The 23,129-nt window shown below is 31.1% G+C and overlaps 1 protein-coding gene and 2 long non-coding RNA genes across 7 annotated transcripts; 2 read left to right on the top strand and 1 right to left on the bottom strand.

Moving 5' to 3' along the window:
* Positions 1 to 844: 844 nt before the first annotated feature.
* On the top strand, positions 845 to 2,161 carry LOC145065461 (uncharacterized). The gene is made up of 4 exons (XR_013688431.1): positions 845 to 1,181; positions 1,279 to 1,431; positions 1,702 to 1,846; positions 2,029 to 2,161. It is a non-coding gene; the product is annotated as an uncharacterized LOC145065461 (long non-coding RNA).
* Positions 2,162 to 3,213: 1,052 nt separating this feature from the next.
* LOC145065462 (uncharacterized) lies at positions 3,214 to 5,217 on the top strand. The gene is made up of 5 exons (XR_013688432.1): positions 3,214 to 3,576; positions 3,681 to 3,943; positions 4,330 to 4,474; positions 4,573 to 4,679; positions 5,039 to 5,217. It is a non-coding gene; the product is annotated as an uncharacterized LOC145065462 (long non-coding RNA).
* Positions 5,218 to 5,323: 106 nt separating this feature from the next.
* On the bottom strand, positions 5,324 to 22,926 carry LOC145065460 (receptor-like protein kinase ANXUR1). 5 transcript variants are annotated; one of them, XM_079012444.1, is made up of 5 exons: positions 22,745 to 22,926; positions 7,329 to 8,284; positions 7,010 to 7,233; positions 6,468 to 6,926; positions 5,324 to 5,995 (listed from the first exon to the last, which is right to left on the bottom strand). In XM_079012444.1, exons 3-5 carry the CDS (start codon positions 7,088 to 7,090, stop codon positions 5,795 to 5,797), a joined length of 741 nt encoding a protein of 246 aa, XP_078868570.1. In that variant the 5' UTR covers positions 7,091 to 7,233; positions 7,329 to 8,284; positions 22,745 to 22,926; the 3' UTR covers positions 5,324 to 5,794. The 5 variants fall into 5 exon arrangements, 2 of the variants coding, with proteins under 2 accessions (XP_078868570.1, XP_078868569.1); XM_079012443.1 differs by lacking the exons at positions 5,324 to 5,995; positions 6,468 to 6,926 and having other exon boundaries at positions 6,940 to 7,233; XR_013688429.1 differs by lacking the exons at positions 5,324 to 5,995; positions 6,468 to 6,926; positions 7,010 to 7,233; positions 7,329 to 8,284 and adding an exon at positions 18,884 to 22,199.
* Positions 22,927 to 23,129: the final 203 nt, after the last annotated feature.

Raw genomic sequence — 23,129 nt, 5'->3', positions numbered from 1 at the left:
TTTAAAAAATTACCAAACATCAGGGTCAAGTTTCAATAGATTACATGCAAAGTTTGGACCATAAAAATGGTCAAATGGAATGAACAGATTACATTCAAATGATTTTTCTTTAAAATTTTTGTTTTATTTTCTGTATTAAACATAATGAAAGCTTGTTATAACCAAAGGTCATAAACAAAATAACTTTTCCAATTTAATTAGAATAAGAAATTTTAGATTATTATTGTAAAAAGGATGAATCTTTTGTAGTTTATATTTTACAGTGTACTCTATAGATTATTTTTAAATACAATTAATGAACTTTTATTCCATGTCGAGTACAAGGGAAGAAAATACCATGAGGCAATTAAATTCAATAGGATATTTTTATGAGTAAAAATACTTGAAATAAAAAATTAAATAAGTTCATTTGATTAAGCCCCGCAGCAGAATTCATTCTTTGAGACGCTTTCTCCCTTTGAGACGCTTCCGGCATATGACCAAACAAATTCATCGCCATTTTCGCTCTATTACTTAGAGTTGTTTATACGAAACCTCAGCCTTCGGTCGACGACGCCTCCGCCTCCGGTTGACGACGCCTCCACCTCCGGTCTCCAGTCGACGAGACTAACGAAGTCTCCTACTCCGACCTACAGCCGCTTCTGCCTCCTTCTTTCACGTTGTTTACAGGTACGCTCGGACTTTGGGTGTAGTTGATTTATTCGTTGATTAATGTTGTGTTTATGACAATGTCTTCTCTGTGTACGAAATATTACTTCATATTTCTGGTTGATAACCCTAGAAAGCATCATCGACTCTGTTTTGAACTTCATCTGATGTTGCTCCAAAAAGAAAAAATTGTCCTCTCCAACTTCCTTCCTGATTTCAATATTAGCCCCATCTAATGTTCCTATAATCAGGCATCCATTGAGTGCAGATTTCATATTAAGAATATTTCAAAACCACTCAATGATCACACATCCTCCTCTATAACTATTCGATTTTGACATTATAATTTTGTTAAAGTTCACATTTATTGCTTAATTATATAGAAACCAATATTTAGAAAAGCAAGATTTTTCATCAAATGTTGACCAAGATATATGCTTATAGCTGTGAGAGCTGCAGTATCAGCATTTCGTAGGGAAGAAGAATCACAAGTTCACCATTCATCTAAAAGAAGAAGAGAGAGATCAGATCAGGTTTGTCCATTTTTCTTTATGGAACTCCATGTTAAAGAGGTAATTTGGTAATTTAGTTTCAGACATAATAGTAGTAACCTGTATTGTATGGAATCAGGACAGGGTTAATTATGGTGATTCAATGTTCATGGAGACACCACGAGGCAAAGGTCTTCAATTCCCATTTTTTGTTGCTGATCGTGTTATTATAAAGTCCAATATCGCTCATTAGCTAAGGTTTCTGATACTTCATCATCACAGCAAACTTCAAGTAAGATAACACCCAATTGGCTCTAAACCCATGTGGCATCTTTAAATGTATCATGTTTCAAATGTATGTGTGTGTGTGTGTTCTAAAGATAATTGTGTAGCAAGTTTTGCATATGTGACTGATTCAATTTCACTTCAAGTGCCTTTAGCTGTGGGGTATCGATTATTATTTCATCATCTTCTCATTAGTTAGATTAAGTCATAATCTTTAACATATCTTTACCCTCATTATTTTCTATGATCATTTTTATGCTCATTTTCTTATCAACAGGTCTGAGGTTATACATTGGAAATTTACCATCACATATGGATGAGGTACTAGTGCAAACAACCAAGAGCAGGAGGATCCGTATGGTAGAAAGAAAAACCAGAAAAAGAAGTGTTGATAAACCCAAAACGAAACATCTCGAAGCAAGGTATACATATTAACAAACATTATTTGAGTTAATATATGAATCAAGAGTACATAAAGCATTGAATTTGTTTTGAAAAGAGCATAAACTTACCTTGGGCATCTTCAATTTTATATAAAATTTTGGTTTTTTTTTGGTGTTCAAGACTCTTAGAATTAATTATACGAGTGTTTATGCTTTTGTAGGCATACAATGGACAGTAAAGAAAAGAAAAAGAGAAGTGTGACATTGATCAGAGATCATTCCAAAGAATATCTATCAAATTTAACAGTTGAGTTTGATCAATCCGGTAGAGCTATTGGACCGAACCGCTTTAAGTTCACCAGTTATCGTGGAGTGACTACGAGGAAGATGATTTCTATCCTTATAGATAGTTGGGATTTAGTGGATCAATGTGACAAGGATCAATTGTGGTTGAACATAAAGATAAAACTCATTTCAACACACTTTTGATATCATTTAATAGTAGCAATCACAATTTCCTGCCATGTTATTCTCTTCTATCATACAAGTTGTATCATATCATTTACCTAATAATTGTTATCTTCATTTTTTATTTAAAAAAGCAGAATTATTGGCATATACAAGATGATAATCATAAAGCACAAGTACTTAGAGATTGCAACACGCAATGGAAGGCCTACAAGTCGGCGCTTCTTAAGTTGTGGGAAAAAGGTGTCAATCCAGTAAAAGAATACCCGTACCTTGACAAAGCAATGTGGAAAAAGTTTATTGTTCTAAAATCCACGGAAGAATTTGAGGTCTGTTTGAGTTTATAATATTATTATGTTTTACTATTTCTAATTGGACAATTCATTTGTAAAGGAATTAAGAAGAAAAGGAAGGGAGGCAGCAAATAAAAACAAGAACCATCCTCGGTTGGGCCCAAGCGGGTATCGTGGTAATGAAAGCAAATGGGATGAAGAGGCAACATCTGGTGTAACAATAAAAGGTCACAATATATCAAGCAAGCGGGCAAGGAATTTTCTCTATGCCAGGAGAAAATGCAATGCATCGGGGCAGTTGGTTATAACGCCAGAGACCGAACCTCTAGCAGATAAGATTGTAAGATAGTTGCCTTTGAAAGTTCTTTATTAAATAAAATGCTCTTACAGTTGTATTGTTTGCATTTTTATAGATCCAAAAAGATATTCTGTTATCTCAAGGAGTGTTGGAGCTTGGACCTCGGTCTGATCTACTGGCGGAGGTACTAGGACGGGAACATTTCGGTCGCACGAGGGCAGTTGGTCATAATATCGGATTAAAGCAATCAATGATTTATAAAAGAAAAAAGAAAGAACATGAGTTACCCAATGTTGAACAGATGCAAGAAAAGCTAGAGACGAGGATGTTGAATATCAACTTTTATGACAAGATCAAAGATAGGTTGATGACTGAGATGTCGGAACAATTAGTACCGATAGTGGTTGCTGCGTTGAAGCAAGATAAGACAACTGATATGGCGGAAGACACAAATTTTTCTCTATAACAGTTGAAACCCAATACCCTTTGTAAGCTCAGGATGTTGATCTAAATCAACTCTTTTTCCGGTGGCATCCAAATGGGCAAAATAGTCATTTTGCACTGTACATTATGATACAAATTGATTAGCATGACCACATTAGGAACCTCAGATAACAAAAGGGAACTTGTTAGTCTCGCTATTATGATGTTAGATTTGATGATGCCATGTTGGTAGTTTAGGCTGTCAGTTTGAGCAGCATTGCAACCAGGTTGGCACTTCAGGTTTCCTTTATTAAATCGGGTATGAAATTATCACATTTTTTATTCCCTTGTGAAATGATTTTGTTTGTGTTGTGATTCAAATCATCCCCAGGTTGAACATCATCAATTCCAATTGAGAATCTACCGAGCACTGCATCAAAATAATCTCATCATACACTTTCACCAAACATCTATTCAGAGCTCACAACTTCTCCTATAGCAGCAGCCTCACTTGGGAAGGTGTATAAGGGTAGATTAAAGGAAAATGGGGATTTGGTTGCTGTTAAGGTACAAAGGCCTTATGTACTTGAAATAGTAATTGTTGATTTATTCATCATAAGGAACTTAGGATTGGCTCTTCGACGTTTTCCTCAGGTAATATTTGTCAAAATTCAGTTCCACATAACATGCATTGTTTTTCTTGATTATCTGAGGCTAGAAAACAAGTGGTTAATGTTATTTGTAAATTAGTAAACTCTTTTTATCTGTTTTTCATATCTTCTTTGCATGACATGATTTCTCCTTAATGTCTCTTCAGATATCATTCTTTCAGAAAAATATTCAAGTAACCGATTCACAAATACAAGATATAATCATATAATATCAACTTTCTTTATGTGAGTAAATGAGTAAATGACCATTTTACCCTTCTGTAAATAAAAAAGAAAAATGAATAGGAGAAAAGATTTCTAGATCCCAAATTCAATTCATCTTCTGTGTAATCTTCAATCACATTGATCCTTTTGAAATTTTCTGTCCAGGACCAAAAGATTCAGAGACTATTCCAATCTCATACGTATATAATCGTTTTAGTGCAATCAACAATTGTCCGATTGGGAGTGTGGTTACTACGTTATGAACTGGATGCATGAGTTTGTACTTTTTCGACAACATGGATTTCCGAATGTAAGTATATTGTTAGTTATTTTTTTTGCATTTTTGTTTATTGTACTAAAAGCTCACCTTTGTTAAATAACAAATTTTTTATCTTAATTTGTTTGTAGAACATTTGGAAGGACAAAAAACCATTTTCTAGTGAGGAATTGGACGAACGAATTAAAACATGGCTGAGAACTTTTGGAGATAAAGTGAAGTCTTTTTCAAGTTAACGGTTAGTTGTTCTATATACATTGTTATAATTGGTTATGTTTTTCAAAAAACCATTTTCTAGTGAGGAATTGGACGAAAGTTTTTTTTATGGAAAATGAGATATATAAAAGTAGGATGCTATATTTTGTGTTTTATTGTGGAAGTTTGCAAATTTCAAGTTAGGGAGGTTGTTGTTATGGAGGTACACAAACATCCCTTGTATTTCATGTTGTATTTGCTCATATTTTTATGTTGTGGAGAAGTTTTCATCCTTGCATTGCTATAGATGAAGTTGTTAATGGCATGAATGTCCAATAATTTGAGTTTTCTTCATTAAAAGTTATTTGAGATTTTGAATCCTAAGTTTTCTTGTTTTTGTAGGCATACACTGAATTAGCCACAAAGGGTAAATAGAGGTCAGAGGTGTGACATTAATAAATTTAAGAATGTTTTTATGTTTAATGAACTAGGTATACAACTTTTAGATTGTATAGACTGTAGTCTGAATTCTGAAAGAATATTAATGTTTTTATGTTTAATGAACTAAATGGTTATTGTAATTTTTTTTTCTGTTTCTTAAAATGAAAACATGATCAATGATGTCCCACTTCTTATGATTGGAATGGAATCATATAGTAGGTTTGTATTTTATAGAGATTGATCAATTGGTTACAATTCACATGGTAAAAGCTTTGCAGAAATTAAAGAGTTTGTTTCAGTTGGAATAGTTGGAATGGTGATCCATGTGTTCCGCAGCATCCATGGAGTGGAATTGGCTGATTAATAAGGCTGGAATGCAAAGCCAGAATGGGCTGGAAAGGCTGCTTAAAAGGCTGGAATAAGGCTGGAATGCAAAGCCAGGAATAGGAATGAATAAGACATCAAGTACGGTTGTTTATTGGTGTATTAGATGTGTATATATGGCGTATTAGATGATACTTGAGACACGGTTGTTTTTGGTGTATTAGAAGTTTATATATGGCGTACTAGATGATTGTATGGGATGGTATAGGATACATATAATACGGTTAAATAGCCGTACTTTATTATGCATGTAATCTAATACACCCCTCTACTAGTACGCCTGCTATGTACGTACTATATTCATAATTTCAACCGTACTCTATTAACCTTTTTCTAGTAGTGAAGGCCATATAATCCTGCAAAAGAACCATCATCAAATGATACCGTGAAATGCTCCCCTCTTGTATTACCATAAGGTCCATAGGTTTTTTTGTTTGTCCCAATTGATATCGACTTTATTATTCTGAATCCGTTTCTTGATGACCCAATTGTTCCGCTGATGGAATTTATTTCTTCATTATAATCAAATATTACCTGATTGGACAATGGAAAAAGTAACAAACAACGTATAACTTAGAAAATTATAGCAAAATGGAGAAATTTAGAAAATGAATAGTAGATTACGTAGGATCAATACATAGAATGATGTAGTACGTTATTCATGATAAAACTAAGATTATACGTGTCATAAGACATAATGATATATTTGATATTTACACATGCATATCTGACATTTGGCACAATGTTATGGTTAATAAAATACCATAACAATCTTTCTAGACATGTATTTTTGATTTATATCTTGTTAATGTTTTTAGTTTTTACCAAAAGTTTATCACAATTTGTAGTTTTTTAAACAGTTTCTTTTATTACTTTACAAACAGTGTAGTAAATGCTTATGAGGATCATATAACAATCATGCTTTTTATATATGCATTTCCAAAAATCCAAATAATTTTTTTTAACGATTTCATATGTTAACTTGTCTGCGTTATGAAATGTTTACCTCCGAAACTGTTTCATAAAGATTCCACTGACGTACTTCAGTCGTCTTGGTGTGTGTTAAGCATCTATATTTTGTGGTGAAGATGAGAAAGTTGATGCTATCGCCATGATTAATGGTTATTTTCTGCAAATGTTGATTGTTCTCCAGTTGTAGATCCCAGATGTTATGCGGCTCTCCAGGGAGAATTCTTCCCCATGTTCCAACCTTGACCACTTCGTCCACATTAGGTTCAACATATATACCAATATTGCTATCAATGTAATAACCAGAAAGGCCATAAAACCCAACTAACAAGCCTTTGTCCCATGGTATAGAGAAAACGGTTTCCGTTGCTCGACCAAAAGGTCCATGGGTCCTTTTGTTCGTCTGAAAGGACAGTGACGAAATTATAGTAAAACCATCTCGAGACCCAATGGTCCCGTTAATGCAATTTATTTCCTCATCACTTTCCAATATTACCTGATTAATATTAAGCCACCAAGCACAAAGATTATGTTACAAAAAGACATACATATTGATTTGTAGAATTAAGATCAACTTACCTCGGAAACTGTTTCTCCACCGGCCAAACCACCATACTTGTCGGAATCGTGCAAAACACCTTCATATTCACTAGTGAACATAAGAGAGTTTATTCCATCACCATGGCCAATAGTTATCTTCACCAGGTTATGGCCTTTCTCAAGTTCAAAAGACCACTTATTTTGAGGATCTTCACTTCTTCGTCTTCCCCAAGTTCCTACTCGATAAATCCTTTGCTAAAATCCTAGCATCAAAGGAAATATATAATTATTCAAGGTCAAAGGTGGAAATAGAGAGTTAAAATAACATTAATTTGAGAGTCTTTCTTATGAAACTTACTTGAAGCTCCAATGCCTTCTCAAGGTTTTCAACAATCCAACCCATCGTTGGGTGTTCACTTCGATTTTCTCTCAAGCATTGATATGCAACCATTGAGAACAACTTTAATGAACCAACTTTCATTTGATTCATGAGATTGGGATCAATGATCTCGTCTAATCTATTGTCTTCACAATACACTTGGGCCAGAGAAGAAAGAAACCTACGTTCATCTTGATATTTTTCAATAAGTGCCAGCCTTCCACATAATATTTCAAATAGCACTACGCCAAATGAATACACATCAGACTCCTTTGTTAGAATACCGGTTCTTACATATTGTGGATCAACATATCCGAAGGTGCCAACAGCACTAGTGACGAGAAAAGTGAACTCAACATTTGAAGGGCCTATTTTTAACAATCCAAAATCTGAGATTTTCGCTTCCCAATTCTCATTTAGGAGAATGTTTGAACTCTTTATATCGTGGTGCAGAACCCTATGTTGGGGTCCCACATCATCATGAAGGTAATTTAAACCGCGGGCTGCACCAAGGCTTATTTGGAGACGTTTTATCCAGGAGAGGTTAGAGTCACTTATATATTTGTCAAGGCTTCCATATTTTGCATACTCATACACCAGGATATTTTCTCCACCCTCATCACAAAACCCAATAAGAGAGATGAGGTTTTTGTGTTTATAGCACGAAAGCATCTGAATTTCCATCAAGAACTCTCGGTCCCCTTGTCCCATAGCACGGTCCAACCTCTTTACAGCAACAGTGCTGAGCTGCCCAGATAGGGTGATTTCGCCTTTGTAGACCTTCCCAAATCCACCTCGTCCAATAAAATTATTATTGTCAAAGTTATTGGTGGCCAACTTTATGTCGTCACGTGAAATTTTTAAGTGTTGTACTCCTTCCATGAGAGTCATTATAGATGTACAGCTAAAATGCAACTAAACTCTCTTGCACATGTCTGTCAATTGAATAATAAATGAGATCTTAAACACATGTTAAGCAGAATTGTTTGCAACCACTAATTATGTTTAAAATAGAGGCGGATAAAGTAACCACCAAATTTTGTTAATTTCATAGCAGGTAAGCCTTGAGAGGGTGCCAAATTTTGAATGTCTCTGCAAGAAAAAAATGTGATCCTAAATATAATTTTTTCTATACTTATAGGTTAATTGTTATAAAAATGGGCTTCTTAATACTTCTTATTTCTTTTTCTTTTTTTTATGGAAGTTAATTGTTTTAAATATGGGATTCTTAATATTTTTTTTTTTTTTTTTATGGACATGAAAGACTACATTAAACACACATACACATACAAACACACACACACACACACACACACATATATATATATATATATATATATATATATATATATATATATATATATATATATATATATATATATATATATATATAACACACCAAGATTCTAAATAACGTAAGATGTAACTTTGACGGCAATGTCAAGTCTCAAGTTTTTACGAACCTTGGCAAACCACATCGTTTGTAAGACATGACTTAAGTTGACAATTTTGTATATAATTAATATTTTTATATGTATTTTCGACTATTATTCATTTTATAAACATAAATGACTTAAGACGACATTTTGTTAAATGACTTGAAGCCATGGCATGCAATGGCAAAACCATGTCGAGCTTTTTAGAACCATATATATATTTTCTATTGAACACTCACATATATATATATATATATATATATATATATATATATATATATATATATATATATATATATATATATATATGTGAGTGTTCAATAGAAAATACATGATTATGACAACAAATACTAAAACTAATAAAAACATGATATGGCATCACTAAAATTATTTTTAGAGTAATCATACGAACGGTTCCTGTAGTTTAGAATATTTACCCCTAATCCTTTATCAACCCTATATACTTTATTAAACCCAACCCCCACCACACATTAAAGACTCTACTTCTCTCTCTCTCTCTCTCTCTCTCTCTATCTATCTATCTATCTATCTATCTATCTATCTATCTGTCTCTCACCCCCATCTCTCCCTCTCTTTATACTTCTTTGTTAGAAACCACCACAATCCTTAGTAACCACCGCCATCATCAAAAACCACCATAGGCATCGTCAAAAACCACCGCCATCGACACCACCATTTATGTTGGAAACCAACGATTGTGGTGGTTTCTGACGAAGAGCTAGAGAGAGAGAGAGAGAGAGAGAATTAGGTTCAAATAAAAACACTAAATAATATGAGAACAAAAGAACCTATATAAACCTTTAGATCATGAAAATTAGTGGCTGTGATTAAGAAAACTAATTTTGGTTTTTCTTAAAAGCTAAATAATTTTTATTTAATTAAATGGTAAGTGGAGGGCGATTGAGTAAAATTCCATAAGTTTTTTGTTTTTTGGAAAATTCGTAGGCCTTATGAGAAATTAGGTAGTGAAAATTTGATAAAGATAACAATTGAAACTTTCTCCCTTCGTACCCTTAACCTTCAGTCATTTTGATGAAACTGAAACATGCTTCATCTTGATACAAAGGGATCGTTCTTCTTATTTTCCCTAATGTGATTTCAATAGTCGAATCAATTCCACCTCTAGCACCCTAAAACCCACCTCTAAGCAGTGTCTCTTCCTACCGTCCACTACTTTCAAACAGTAGCCCTCATCTTTGGTGAATCATTCGGCAACCCCATGACAGAGAAGGAAAGTAATTGAAGGTTCAGATTCGTAAGTCATCCACCCCGCCGTCTTCCCCTATTTTACGCTTGATAAATATTCCGATTCTCATGTTTTGTGTACACTACAAAGCCTCTATTCAAGTTAACAGGACCCAAAAGAAAGAATGTGGGTGAGCGTGGAATTGATTGTATCTTTATCGAATATGTTGACCATTCCAAGGCTTATAGGTTCTATACAATGAAGCCTAATTATTCGGTGTCTGTTCACATCGTGATTGAATCGTGTGATGCGGTTTTTGATGAAATGTGGTTTTCATCAATTATTCGGCCTAAGGATCTGATTCCTAGCACCAGTAAAGTGCCAAATCCAGGAAAATTAGATGATGTTGTTGACCCGAAAAAACAAGAGATCTAGAAAAGCAAAATAGGCCAAATAGCCAAAGGTCTTGGTTTTGAGTTTCATGTACATTTAGTGGAAGGATCGAGAGATGAAATTGGCTCTCAGTATGCTTATTACTATACCATATAAGATAATCATAAGAAATTTTAATACGCCATGGAGTCTCAAGATGTCGTTTTTTTAAGGATGCAATTTATGATGAAATATCTTTAATTTTCGAGAATAACACTTGGGATGTTATCAAATTTGCCTCCGGATTCTAAACAACTTGGATGCAAATGGATATTGAGAAATAAAATAAAAGTTGATGGAACCATTGATAAGTTTAAATCTCTGTTAGTCATTCAAGGGTTTAGGTAAAAACATGGTATTGACTATTTTGGTACTTATGCTCTAGTGACATAAACTTCTATCATTAGACTGTTGATTGCCTTACCGGCTATACAAAATCTGATCATTCATCATATGGATGTGAAAGCAACCTTCTTGAATGGTGAACTTAATGAAAAAGTTTACATGAAACAACCAGAAGGTTTTGTTATGCCCAGGAACGAGCATAAGGTCTGTAAACTTGTGAACTCTTTGTATGGGCGGAAACAAGCGCCTAAACAATGGCACAAAAGTTTGATGATGCGATTTTATCAAGTGGGTGTGTATTAAACCAATATGATAAATCTATTTATAGTAAGTTTGATGTGATTGATTCGGGTGTCATTATTTGTTTGTATGTAGATGACATGTTGATCTTTCGTACAAACCAAGATCAAATACATGACACAAAGAAATTGTTGGAATTTAAGTTTTCCATGAAGGGCATGGAGGAGGCTGAGGTAATCCTTGTGATAAGGATTAAACGGATGAACAAAGGGATTGTTATGACACAATAACATTATATTGAGAAAATTCTCAATAAGTTGAACTTTGGTGATTGTTCTCCAATGAGTGCTCATATGGATCCTAGTGTGAAATTGATGCCTAATACCAGCAAGCCTATTTCATAATTGGAATACTTAAAGGCTATTGGGAGCTTGATGTATGCAATGACAAGAACTAGACCTGATATTACATATGCAGTGAGAAGATTGAGTAGATATACTAGTAATCCTAGTACTCAACATTGGCATGTGATTTCAAGATTGTTTAAGTATCTCAAAGGAACTGATGATTATGGTTTAAGTTACTTGGGATATTCTTTGGTCCTAGAAGGGTATTCAAATGCAATTTGGATTTCATACTTAGAGGATCATTCAAAAACAAGTGTTTGTGTATTCTTACTTGGGGGAGGAGCCATCTCTTGGACTTCTAATAAGCAAACTTGCATTATGATCTCTATAATGGAATCTAAATTTGTTGTGTTAGGTGTTGCTGGTAAAGAAGAAGAGTGTTGAGAATTTTTTATTCATGAGATTCCATTATGGCCAAAACCGATTGCAAATATTTCTATCCATTGTGATAGTGTTGCTACCTTGGCTAATCCATATAACCAAGTGCATAATGGCAAGTCTAGACACTTGGATATTAGACATAACATGATTAGAGAATTAATCATGAATGATGTAGTTTTAGTTTTATTTGTGAGAGCACAATAGAACTTAACAGATCATTTGACTAAAAGTCTGGCAAGAGACTTATTGCACAAGTTTGTTATTGGGAGGATTTTAAGGTCCATTTAATTCTATAATGATGAGACATTCAATTCCCTTCTAATACAATGTGGAAACCTCACACTTGTAGATTGGAACACATAATGAATCATCCCAAATACGTGTTCGGTACTATAGTAGGTAAGGCTAAAGTTTAACTTCTTAATAGTTCCTTTGAAAAAGTGTTTTACAAGTACATGATATAAAGGAATTACCTATTTGATTGTGAAGTGTAGCTACGCTTCAAAACATTGTGGACATGGCCTTTATACATTCATGAGAGGATTATGACACACAACTTAATAATAGTATCAGGTTATTTAAACTAGCTAAGAATTGTAAGCTTGTATGTATTTTATAAGGTATTCAAATGGGTTGGCGGGTTTAATCCTTAGGACACCTCGATTCTCAAATATTTGAAACGTGTAAACTAATAATATGAAAATTCAATCGATTCAACATTTTCATTTATATGCAAGTTTTGGTCTGTTAAATTGCTTTTGTGTAAGTCCATGGTTATGGGAGAGGGGGGGGGGGGGGGAATGACGCAACCAATGACGTAAAAGCCATTATTATTGAAGACATTTGTCCTTTCAATGTGGAAGAGATTATATTATTAATGTAAATATTGTGTCGATAGAATTATTTGTATTTGTCGTTATTATTTGTCCGTAGAATGTGACATAAATATTGTGTCGGTAGAATTAAAATAAAGTGTATAACCCTCAATAGTCTAGGGGCTATATTGTAAATATGTATGTCGTTTTGCAATCAAACGATTGCAACTCAATTATGTAACCGGCTCCCTTGAGCCTATAAATAGGGCCTTTGCCCGTATGAAATAAACAAGTGAGGCTTGAGTGTCTAAAACTTGAGTTGAATCTCAAAGTTCTTCCTCTGTTGAAATAGTTGTTTTATTTCTGAATAGCAGAGCCCTATCCAAACATACCCAAAATTATCCATATAATCATTCTTATAATTTAAACAACCCATCCTGACGCATCATTCAGGTATAATCATATCCTAACTTTTTCTATTAATTCCGTCAGGTTTTAAAAATGGTATCAGAGCTAAGTTTCGTTCTTATCATTATGAATATTCATACGTTCGTTCATAAGAAAAAATATTCATTATGCATCATTATAAATGTTATTACATTCATGCATATCATTTGTCATAATTATCATAAAAATTATAATAGTCATAATACACTATACTATCATTATCATTTTTAAAACTATAAATTTTTATCATAACTTTAATAAAAATACATAGTTAAGTTATTGTTTTTATAGAATTATAATCACGAGTTTTTCAAGTTTAAATATTAATAAACAAGAATTAATTTTTTTTTCGTAAAACACTGAAACAATCTAAGAAATTTCTTTTAAAATTAAAAACAGATTCTAAGATATCAATAATCAATTGCATATCTAATATTGAAGCAATACATATAATAGATAATAGTATAAATTGGAAACAAGAACAAATAAAAATCTTGAAGATAAGATAACGAGATTAATTTGTTAAATATGTCTTAAGAAATAGAAAGATCACTAATAGTAACTACTTCGTTAGTAAAAAGAAACTAAAGATTTCATTTACAAAATAAACACGACTTATTAATATGGAAACTATACAAAAAAAAAGTAGAAACATTAACTAAATTATTTGCAGCATTAGAAATTACATCCGAAATTCAAGAAAATAATACAGAAATAGAAAATAATTCAGATAATAATGACGCAAAAGTAATATATGATTTTTCATCCGATGATGAACATCCTTATTCAAATCCATATAGAAATTCACAAAATAATTTTGGATTAAAACGAAAACAATCATATGTTGAAGATGATTATCAAAGTCAATATATTTATGGACCCCCTTCATTAGAAGAATATTTTCTATATAGACAAGGAATGGTTAAAAATAAACAAAACAAATGGGAAAAATACCTCCACAATACATACCCAAATTATTTACTTTTCCAACAAATTCAGATATTCTTTTAATTGACTGTGATCAAAATCCCAAAGCAAAAATTCAAGAATGGAGTAATAAAATGGGAGTACAAATTCAGTTAACTGAAGAATTAAGAAATTTACACCCAACACATTTTCTTAATTATATCATTCATAAAACACAAGGTAATGCATATCATTTTCTCTCATCTCTTGATGAAACCGAAACAATGATGATAACTATTACTGATGCTATGGAAACATTTAAAAATATATTAAGTCGTCTTATTCAGGAATTCATAGGAAAACAAATTGAAGATAAAGTATCACAGAAGCTTTTCAATTAGAATCATTATGACATTTAACAAAACTACGAACTGTAATATGTGTTATCTAGACCCATTTATATGCGAATATTCTGAACATTATTATAATTTAGATTCCACTATAAAAAAGGTAGCATTAGATATCTTTTTATAAAAAATTACCATCGTTAGTAAGTCAAAGTGTAATAAAAGATTTTCAAGAAGCCTTACAACAAAATAAAATTGCAGACACTTTAGGAGCACGAATAAGTATACTAAAAACATGGATGCAAAAAAGATGTTTAGAACAAAAAACAACACAAGATGCAAAAAATGATTTATGTTGTGAAGCCCTTTCTAATAAAGTTAATCAATATGGTTGTAAAGATAATAAAAGACAACGATATAAAAATAAAATCTGGAAAAAACAAACTTATAAACCTAAATATAAACAAGGAGAAAGAAAATATTTTTGAAATAGAAAACAATATAAACAGAAATATCAATCTAAAACAAATAATTTCCCATCGAATAAAAAAGATTGTAAATGTTTGATATGTCAAGAAGACGGACACAAAACTTATGAATGCCCAAAAAGGACAAAAAAGGAAAAAATAAACAAATCTATTAAAAATTGCATATGATCTGGGATATGAACCTATAGAAGATTCAGATATAGATTCAGACATAGATATTTATGCATATATAAATGATTCTGATTCAAATGCAGATAAATAATTCTATGGAGAAAGTATTATTGGAATTAAAACGTAAGGGAAACCTTATATCTAACCTATCCTAAGTATACATTGAAAAAGCATACAGTGGTATGAAAACACCATCAAAAAGCATACAATAATAAAGTATACAGTGATATAAATATATCACCAAAGCATACATTGATATGAAAATTCTCATATCATCATTTGAAATATTAAAAGCAAACAAATATGAGCACACATTCAGGTACTCAAGAAGCGTAAGTATTCAAACATCAGGCATATTTACATGGAAGCAATTATGAAGCAAATACAACACCAGCTCAAACAAAAGCAGGAGCAAAAAGCATCATTAATTAGACAGTTTGAAGCAGCCAATCGTGAAGAAGAGCAATTACAACAGACACTACAAATTCTATCATCTTATTCAGCACCTAAAGAAGAAGGAGCTAGCAGCTCAACAACAAAGCAACCAAAAGAAGACATTCAAGAAATATCATCCGATGATAGTCAGTCACAAACAATACATAAAACAGAAAAACAACCTATGACATCAAACAAAGAAGAATACCCACCACTTCAAGCCGATCATAAAAACATAAAGAAATGGTATGTAATTTTCAATGGAGAAAACAAAAGGAATATATGACGATTGGGGAATTGCTAACTCATATATTCTTGGAAAAAATGTCATTCACAAAAGTTACAAAACAAAGAATGAAGCAGAAGCCGTATACAACGAAGCATACAAATCAGTCATAAAAGATAATGTTGAATGTTCAAAAACAGTTCTCCTTACACCACAAAAACCCATATCCAGTTTTACCCCACAAAAACCTGTATCCATCCCAAAGTCTCTTAACCAATTAAACGCAAAAATTGCCCTTGAATCCATTCCATCAACCAAAGAAAAAGAAGCCATGAAAAAACCAACTACTCAAAAATTTGCTCAACTATGAAATAGTCTCATTAAATACTCCGAAGTCCATTCTTAGATGGGCTTTTATCCAATAGCCAGTCGTCCAGGGCAATTTTTGCGTTTAATTGGTTAAGAGACTTTGGGATGGATACAGGTTTTTGTGGGGTAAAACTGGATATGGGTTTTTGTGGTGTAAGGAGAACTGTTTTTGAACATTCAACATTATCTTTTATGACTGATTTGTATGCTTCGTTGTATACGGCTTCTGCTTCATTCTTTGTTTTGTAACTTTTGTGAATGACATTTTTTCCAAGAATATATGAGTTAGCAATTCCCCAATCGTCATATATTCCTTTTGTTTTCTCCATTGAAAATTACATACCATTTCTTTATGTTTTTATGATCGGCTTGAAGTGGTGGGTATTCTTCTTTGTTTGATGTCATAGGTTGTTTTTCTGTTTTATGTATTGTTTGTGACTGACTATCATCGGATGATATTTCTTGAATGTCTTCTTTTGGTTGCTTTGTTGTTGAGCTGCTAGCTCCTTCTTCTTTAGGCGCTGAATAAGATGATAGAATTTGTAGTGTCTGTTGTAGTTGCTCTTCTTCACGATTGGCTGCTTCAAACTGTCTAATTAATGATGCTTTTTGCTCCTGCTTTTGTTTGAGCTGGTGTTGTATTTGCTTCATAATTGCTTCCATGTAAATATGCCTGATGTTTGAATACTTACGCTTCTTGAGTACCTGAATGTGTGCTCATATTTGTTTGCTTTTAATATTTCAAATGATGATATGAGAATTTTCATATCAATGTATGCTTTGGTGATATATTTATATCACTGTATACTTTATTATTGTATGCTTTTTGATGGTGTTTTCATACCACTGTATACTTTTTCAATGTATACTTAGGATAGGTTAGATATAAGGTTTCCCTTACGTTTTAATTCCAATAATACTTTCTCCATAGAATTATTTATCTGCATTTGAATCAGAATCATTTATATATGCATAAATATCTATGTCTGAATCTATATCTGAATCTTCTATAGGTTCATATCCCAGATCATATGCAATTTTTAATAGATTTGTTTATTTTTTCCTTTTTTGTCTTTTTTGGGCATTCATAAGTTTTGTGTCCGTCTTCTTGACATATCAAACATTTACAATCTTTTTTATTCGATGGGAAATTATTTGTTTTAGATTGATATTTCTGTTTATATTGTTTTCTATTTCGAAAATATTTTCTTTCTCCTTGTTTATATTTAGGTTTATAAGTTTGTTTTTTCCAGATTTTATTTTTATATCGTTGTCTTTTATTATCTTTACAACCATATTGATTAACTTTATTAGAAAGGGCTTCACAACATAAATCATTTTTTGCATCTTGTGTTGTTTTTTGTTCTAAACATCTTTTTTGCATCCATGTTTTTAGTATACTTATTCGTGCTCCTAAAGTGTCTGCAATTTTATTTTGTTGTAAGGCTTCTTGAAAATCTTTTATTACACTTTGACTTACTAACGATGGTAATTTTTTATAAAAACATATCTAATGCTACCTTTTTTATAGTGGAATCTAAATTATAATAATGTTCAGAATATTCGCATATAAATGGGTCTAGATAACACATATTACAGTTCGTAGTTTTGTTAAATGTCATAATGATTCTAATTGAAAAGCTTCTGTGATACTTTATCTTCAATTTGTTTTCCTATGAATTCCTGAATAAGACGACTTAATATATTTTTAAATGTTTCCATAGCATCAGTAATAGTTATCATCATTGTTTCGGTTTCATCAAGAGATGAGAGAAAATGATATGCATTACCTTGTGTTTTATGAATGATATAATTAAGAAAATGTGTTGGGTGTAAATTTCTTAATTCTTCAGTTAACTGAATTTGTACTCCCATTTTATTACTCCATTCTTGAATTTTTGCTTTGGGATTTTGATCACAGTCAATTAAAAGAATATCTGAATTTGTTGGAAAAGTAAATAATTTGGGTATGTATTGTGGAGGTATTTTTCCCATTTGTTTTGTTTATTTTTAACCATTCATTGTCTATATAGAAAATATTCTTCTAATGAAGGGGGTCCATAAATATATTGACTTTGATAATCATCTTCAACATATGATTGTTTTCGTTTTAATCCAAAATTATTTTGTGAATTTCTATATGGATTTGAATAAGGATGTTCATCATCGGATGAAAAATCATATATTACTTTTGCATCATTATTATCTGAATTATTTTCTATTTCTGTATTATTTTCTTGAATTTCGGATGTAATTTCTAATGCTGCAAATAATTTAGTTAATGTTTCTACTTTTTTTTGTATAGTTTCCATATTAATAAGTCGTGTTTATTTTGTAAATGAAATCTTTAGTTTCTTTTTACTAACGAAGTAGTTACTATTAGTGATCTTTCTATTTCTTAAGACATATTTAACAAATTAATCTCGTTATCTTATCTTCAAGATTTTTATTTGTTCTTGTTTCCAATTTATACTATTATCTATTATATGTATTGCTTCAATATTAGATATGCAATTGATTATTGATATCTTAGAATCTGTTTTTAATTTTAAAAGAAATTTCTTAGATTGTTTCAGTGTTTTACGAAAAAAAAAATTAATTCTTGTTTATTAATATTTAAACTTGAAAAACTCGTGATTATAATTCTATAAAAACAATAATTTAACTACGTTTTTTTATTAAAGTTATGATAAAAATTTATAGTTTTAAAAATGATAATGATAGTAGAGTGTATTATGACTATTATAATTTTTATGATAATTATGACAAATGATATGCATGAATGTAATAACATTTATAATGATGCATAATGAATATTTTTTCTTATGAACGAACGTATTAATATTCATAATGATAAGAATGAAACTTAGCTCTGATACCAATTTTAAAAACATAACGGAATTAATAGAAAAAGTTAGGATAGGATTATACATGAATGATTCGTCGGGATGCGTTGTTTAAATTATAAGAATGATTATATGAATAATCTTGGGTATGTTTGGATAAGGTTCTGCTATTCAGAAATAGAACAATTATTTCAACAGAAGAAGAACTTTGAGATTCAACTCAAGTCTTAGACACTCATGGTTTGGCGTCATGGTTTGTTGACTTTCATCGGATGATATTTCTTGAATTTCTTCTTTTGGTTGCTTTGTTGTTGAGCTGTTGGCTGCTTCTTCTTTAGATGCTGAACATGATGATAGAATTTGTATTGTTTTTTGTAGTTGCTCTTTTGCACGTTTGACTACTTCAAGCTGTCTGATTAATGATGCCTTTTGCTCCTCGTTTTGTTTGAGCTGGTGTTTGACTTGCTTCATGATGGCTTCCATTTCAATATTTTTGTTGAGTGAATATTTGCGCCTTTTGGGTACCTGAATGATTACTGAATGTTGCTTGCTTTTAATATTTTAAATGATGATATGAGAATTTTCATATCAATGTATGCTTTGGTGATATTTTCATATCACTGTATACTTTATCATTGTTTACTTTGGATGGTATTTTCATACCAATATATGCTTTAGCAATGTATACTTTGGATAGGTTAGATATGAGGTTTCCCTCATGTTCTAAACCCAATAATGCTTTCTTCATAGGACTATTTACCTGAATCAGAATCAGTATCAGTTGTATATGCATAAATATCTATATCTGAATCTATCCCTGAATCTTCTATAGGTTCATAACCGAGATCATATGCAATTTTTAGTAAGTTTGTTTCTTTCTCTTTTTTAGTCTTTTTTGGACATTCGTAGGCTTTGTGCCCGTCTTCTTGACATATCCAACATTTACAATCTTTTTTATTAGATGGACAGTAATTTGTGTTAGATTGATATTTTTTTTCTTATATTGTTTTCTGTCTCGAAAATATTTTCTTTCACCTTGTTTATAATATTGTTTATATTTAGGTTTATAAGTTTGTTTTTTCCAAATTTTCTTTTTATATTTTTGTTTTTTATTATCTTTACAACCATATTGATTAACTTTATTAGATAGGGTATCACAGCATAAATCAATTCTTGCATCTTGTGTTGGTTTTTGTTCTAAACATTTTTTCTGCATCCATGCTTTTAATATACTTATCCTTGCTCCTAAGGTATCTGCAATTTTATTTTGTTGTAATGCTTCTTGGAAATCTTTTATTACACTTTGACTTACTAATGATGGTAATTTTTGGTAAAACATGTCTAATGCTATCTTTTTTCTAGTAAAATCCAGATTATAATAATGTTCAGAATATTCGCATATAAATGGGTCTAAATAACACATGTTACAAATTCGTAAAATTAGTTAGATGCCATAATGATTCTAATTGAAAAGCTTCTTGAGATGTTTTATCTTCTATTTGTTTTCCTATGAATTCTTGAATAAGCCGATTTAATACATTTTTAAATGTTTCCATGGCGTCAGTGGTAGCTATCATCATCGTCTCTGTTTCATCGAGAGATGAAAGGAAACGATATGCATTGCCCTGTGTTTTATGTATAATATAATTAAGAAATTTTTTTGGATGTAGATTTCTTAATTCTTCAGTTAGTTGAATTTGAATTCCCATTTTATTACTCCATTCTTGAATTTTTGCTTCGGGATTTTGCTCACAATCAATAAAAAGAATATCTGAATTTGTTGGAAAAGTAAATAGTTTAGGTATATATTGTGGAGGTATTTTTTCCCATTTATTTTGTTTATTTTTGACCATTCCTTGTCTATATAAAAAATTTTCTTCTAACGAAGGTGGTCCATATATATATTGACTTTGATAATCATCTTCAACATATGATTGTTTTCGTTTTAATCCAAAATTGTGTTGTGAATCTCTATATGGATTTAAATAAGGGTTTTCATCATCTGAAGAAAAATTATATATTACTTCTGCATTATCATTATCTGAATTATTTTCTTTTATATTATTTTCTTGAATTTCAGACGGAATTTCTAATGCTGCAAACAATTTAGTTAGTGTTTCTACTTTTTCTTGTAAAGTTTCCATATATAATAAAATTTTTAGTTTCTTTTTCTTAGTGAATTAGTTATTATTAACGTTTTTTTTTTTATTTTCTTAAAACTTATTTAACAAATTAATTTTGTTATCTTATCTTCAAGGTTTTTTATTTGTTCTTGTTTCCAATTTATACTATTATTTATTATATGTATTGCTTCAATATTAGATATACAATTTATTATTGATATGTTAGAGTCTATTTTTAAATTTAGAAGAAATTTTTTAGACTGTTTTAATGTTTTACGAATAAATTTTAATTCTTGTTTATTTGTGTTTAGGCCTGAAAAACTCATACTTATAGCTTGAATAACTTATAATGATGATTATTTATATAATGTTTATGGTGACAAATAAAGACAGTCATACTAAGGATAGAAATAATAATACAAATGAATGCTTATTAATATTTAGAAGTTATATGTTTTAAAATACAAATAATTTTGTTTTTAGATGACGTATTTGCTTGTAACGAATTTTAATACTAGTTTTTATAAAATATCTAACATCATAAATATAGTTATTGTTTAAAACCGTACCTTGATTATGAGGTTTGTAGGAATCTTTGAGATTTTTCTCAGAATTATTTATAGATTCATGGATTTGTTGTATTTTTAAAATAATATTTCTATTAGGAATACAATTCATCAATATTTTATTAGACATAAATATATATTTTAAGCATGAATTTGATTAATTTGATTATTATTAAGAACAAGTATTATTTTAATAAAATTTCAAATTTTGTAAAAACTCGAAATGATATTATCAAAGAGAAATAAAAGTAATATAATGACTTCCCCTTGTGGGGATCCAAGGGGCAACACCCCTTGGCAGATGTACCAAATGCATTGACATCAAATGCGGGGTTCTAATGTAATTATGTATGGTTTTCAACCCTAAATTGTCTTATCCAAATGCAGTTAAGATCGAATGTGGAGTTACATTGTTTTCTCTATTGTTTCTGAAACAGACGAATTTTACACACTAAATTCTCTCTAGTTCTTGATTGATATTATGTGCCTAGAAAATCGATGGATCTTTTAAGGACTACCCTAGGCGAGTTGGTAACCCAGAGTAGAGAAATATCGATTGGGAAAGCGAACTAACACAATCCTTGAAGAATCCAATGATAATCATTATTTGTTTCTACCCTCTTTTCTAACACAGCAGCAGATCCATTTTAAGCGCATCCACCGCTGACGTTGGTTCTTAAAGTTAAATTATAGGAATAAAATGGAAGAGGATATGTTAAAGGTTCATATTCGAGAAACGCTTTTCATGGATTCATATAACTTTATTCCTCCCAAAGAGTTCACAGTAGATTTGTGAGTGAAAAACATTTTTCATGAATTTAAAACTTTAATCAGAACCATATTGGGATACAGATTAAAAGTTATAGTCGTATAAAACTACGAAAAGCTTTTTGGAACCAAAACTCTAAAAGCATGTTGTGCTAATTTTACAAGAATATCAGAACTACGGAAATTTCAAATATGGTTTCATTTATAAAGGAAGTAAAGTAGACTTGATAAATCAATAAAAAAAAATAACTAAAACCCAAAATATAGCGCTCAAAAACTCAAGGCTTAATACTTCAGATTTCGGAAGTTGAGTTGCTCTAAAAAGTAAAAATCAATTTCCACAAAAAAAAAAATAATAACTAATTAAAAGCAGATCTCTTAATGAAATACATCCAGTAATTCACATCCATAACAGGAGTAGAACAGAAACCAAAACTAACCTGATCAGATTTGAAGCTTTTGAGGATGATTGGTGGTGATCCGAATTGATGAATGAAGATGAAAATGTAAAGAGCGGTAATGAAAAAAGAAAAAAAGAAAAAAAGTGATAGAAAATTGATAGGATTTACATGAAGCTGCAGGAGAGTAGTACAATAATTGAAGAGAAAGTAAGTGATAGAAAAATTTTATGATGCACATAGTCTTTAAATTATTGCACCGAACCTTATATACAAAGTTTGTACTAAATTAAGGATTCACATTCAGAACTGTTTTTTTTTTTAAATCTATCGAAAAAAACCGAACCGGTTTTTATAAAACCAAACTGCTGGTAAGGGACCGATTTTTTTTATTAACTGAAAACCGGGTTTTTTGCCGGTTTTTTTG

The sequence above is a fragment of the Lactuca serriola genome, chromosome 8 (assembly GCF_051521515.1).
Source record: "Lactuca serriola cultivar US96UC23 chromosome 8, Lser_US96UC23_V15, whole genome shotgun sequence".
Taxonomy (NCBI): Eukaryota; Viridiplantae; Streptophyta; class Magnoliopsida; order Asterales; family Asteraceae; genus Lactuca; species Lactuca serriola.
The sequence above is the reverse complement of the archived record's forward strand: the minus strand, read 5'-3'. Positions and strand labels throughout refer to the sequence as shown.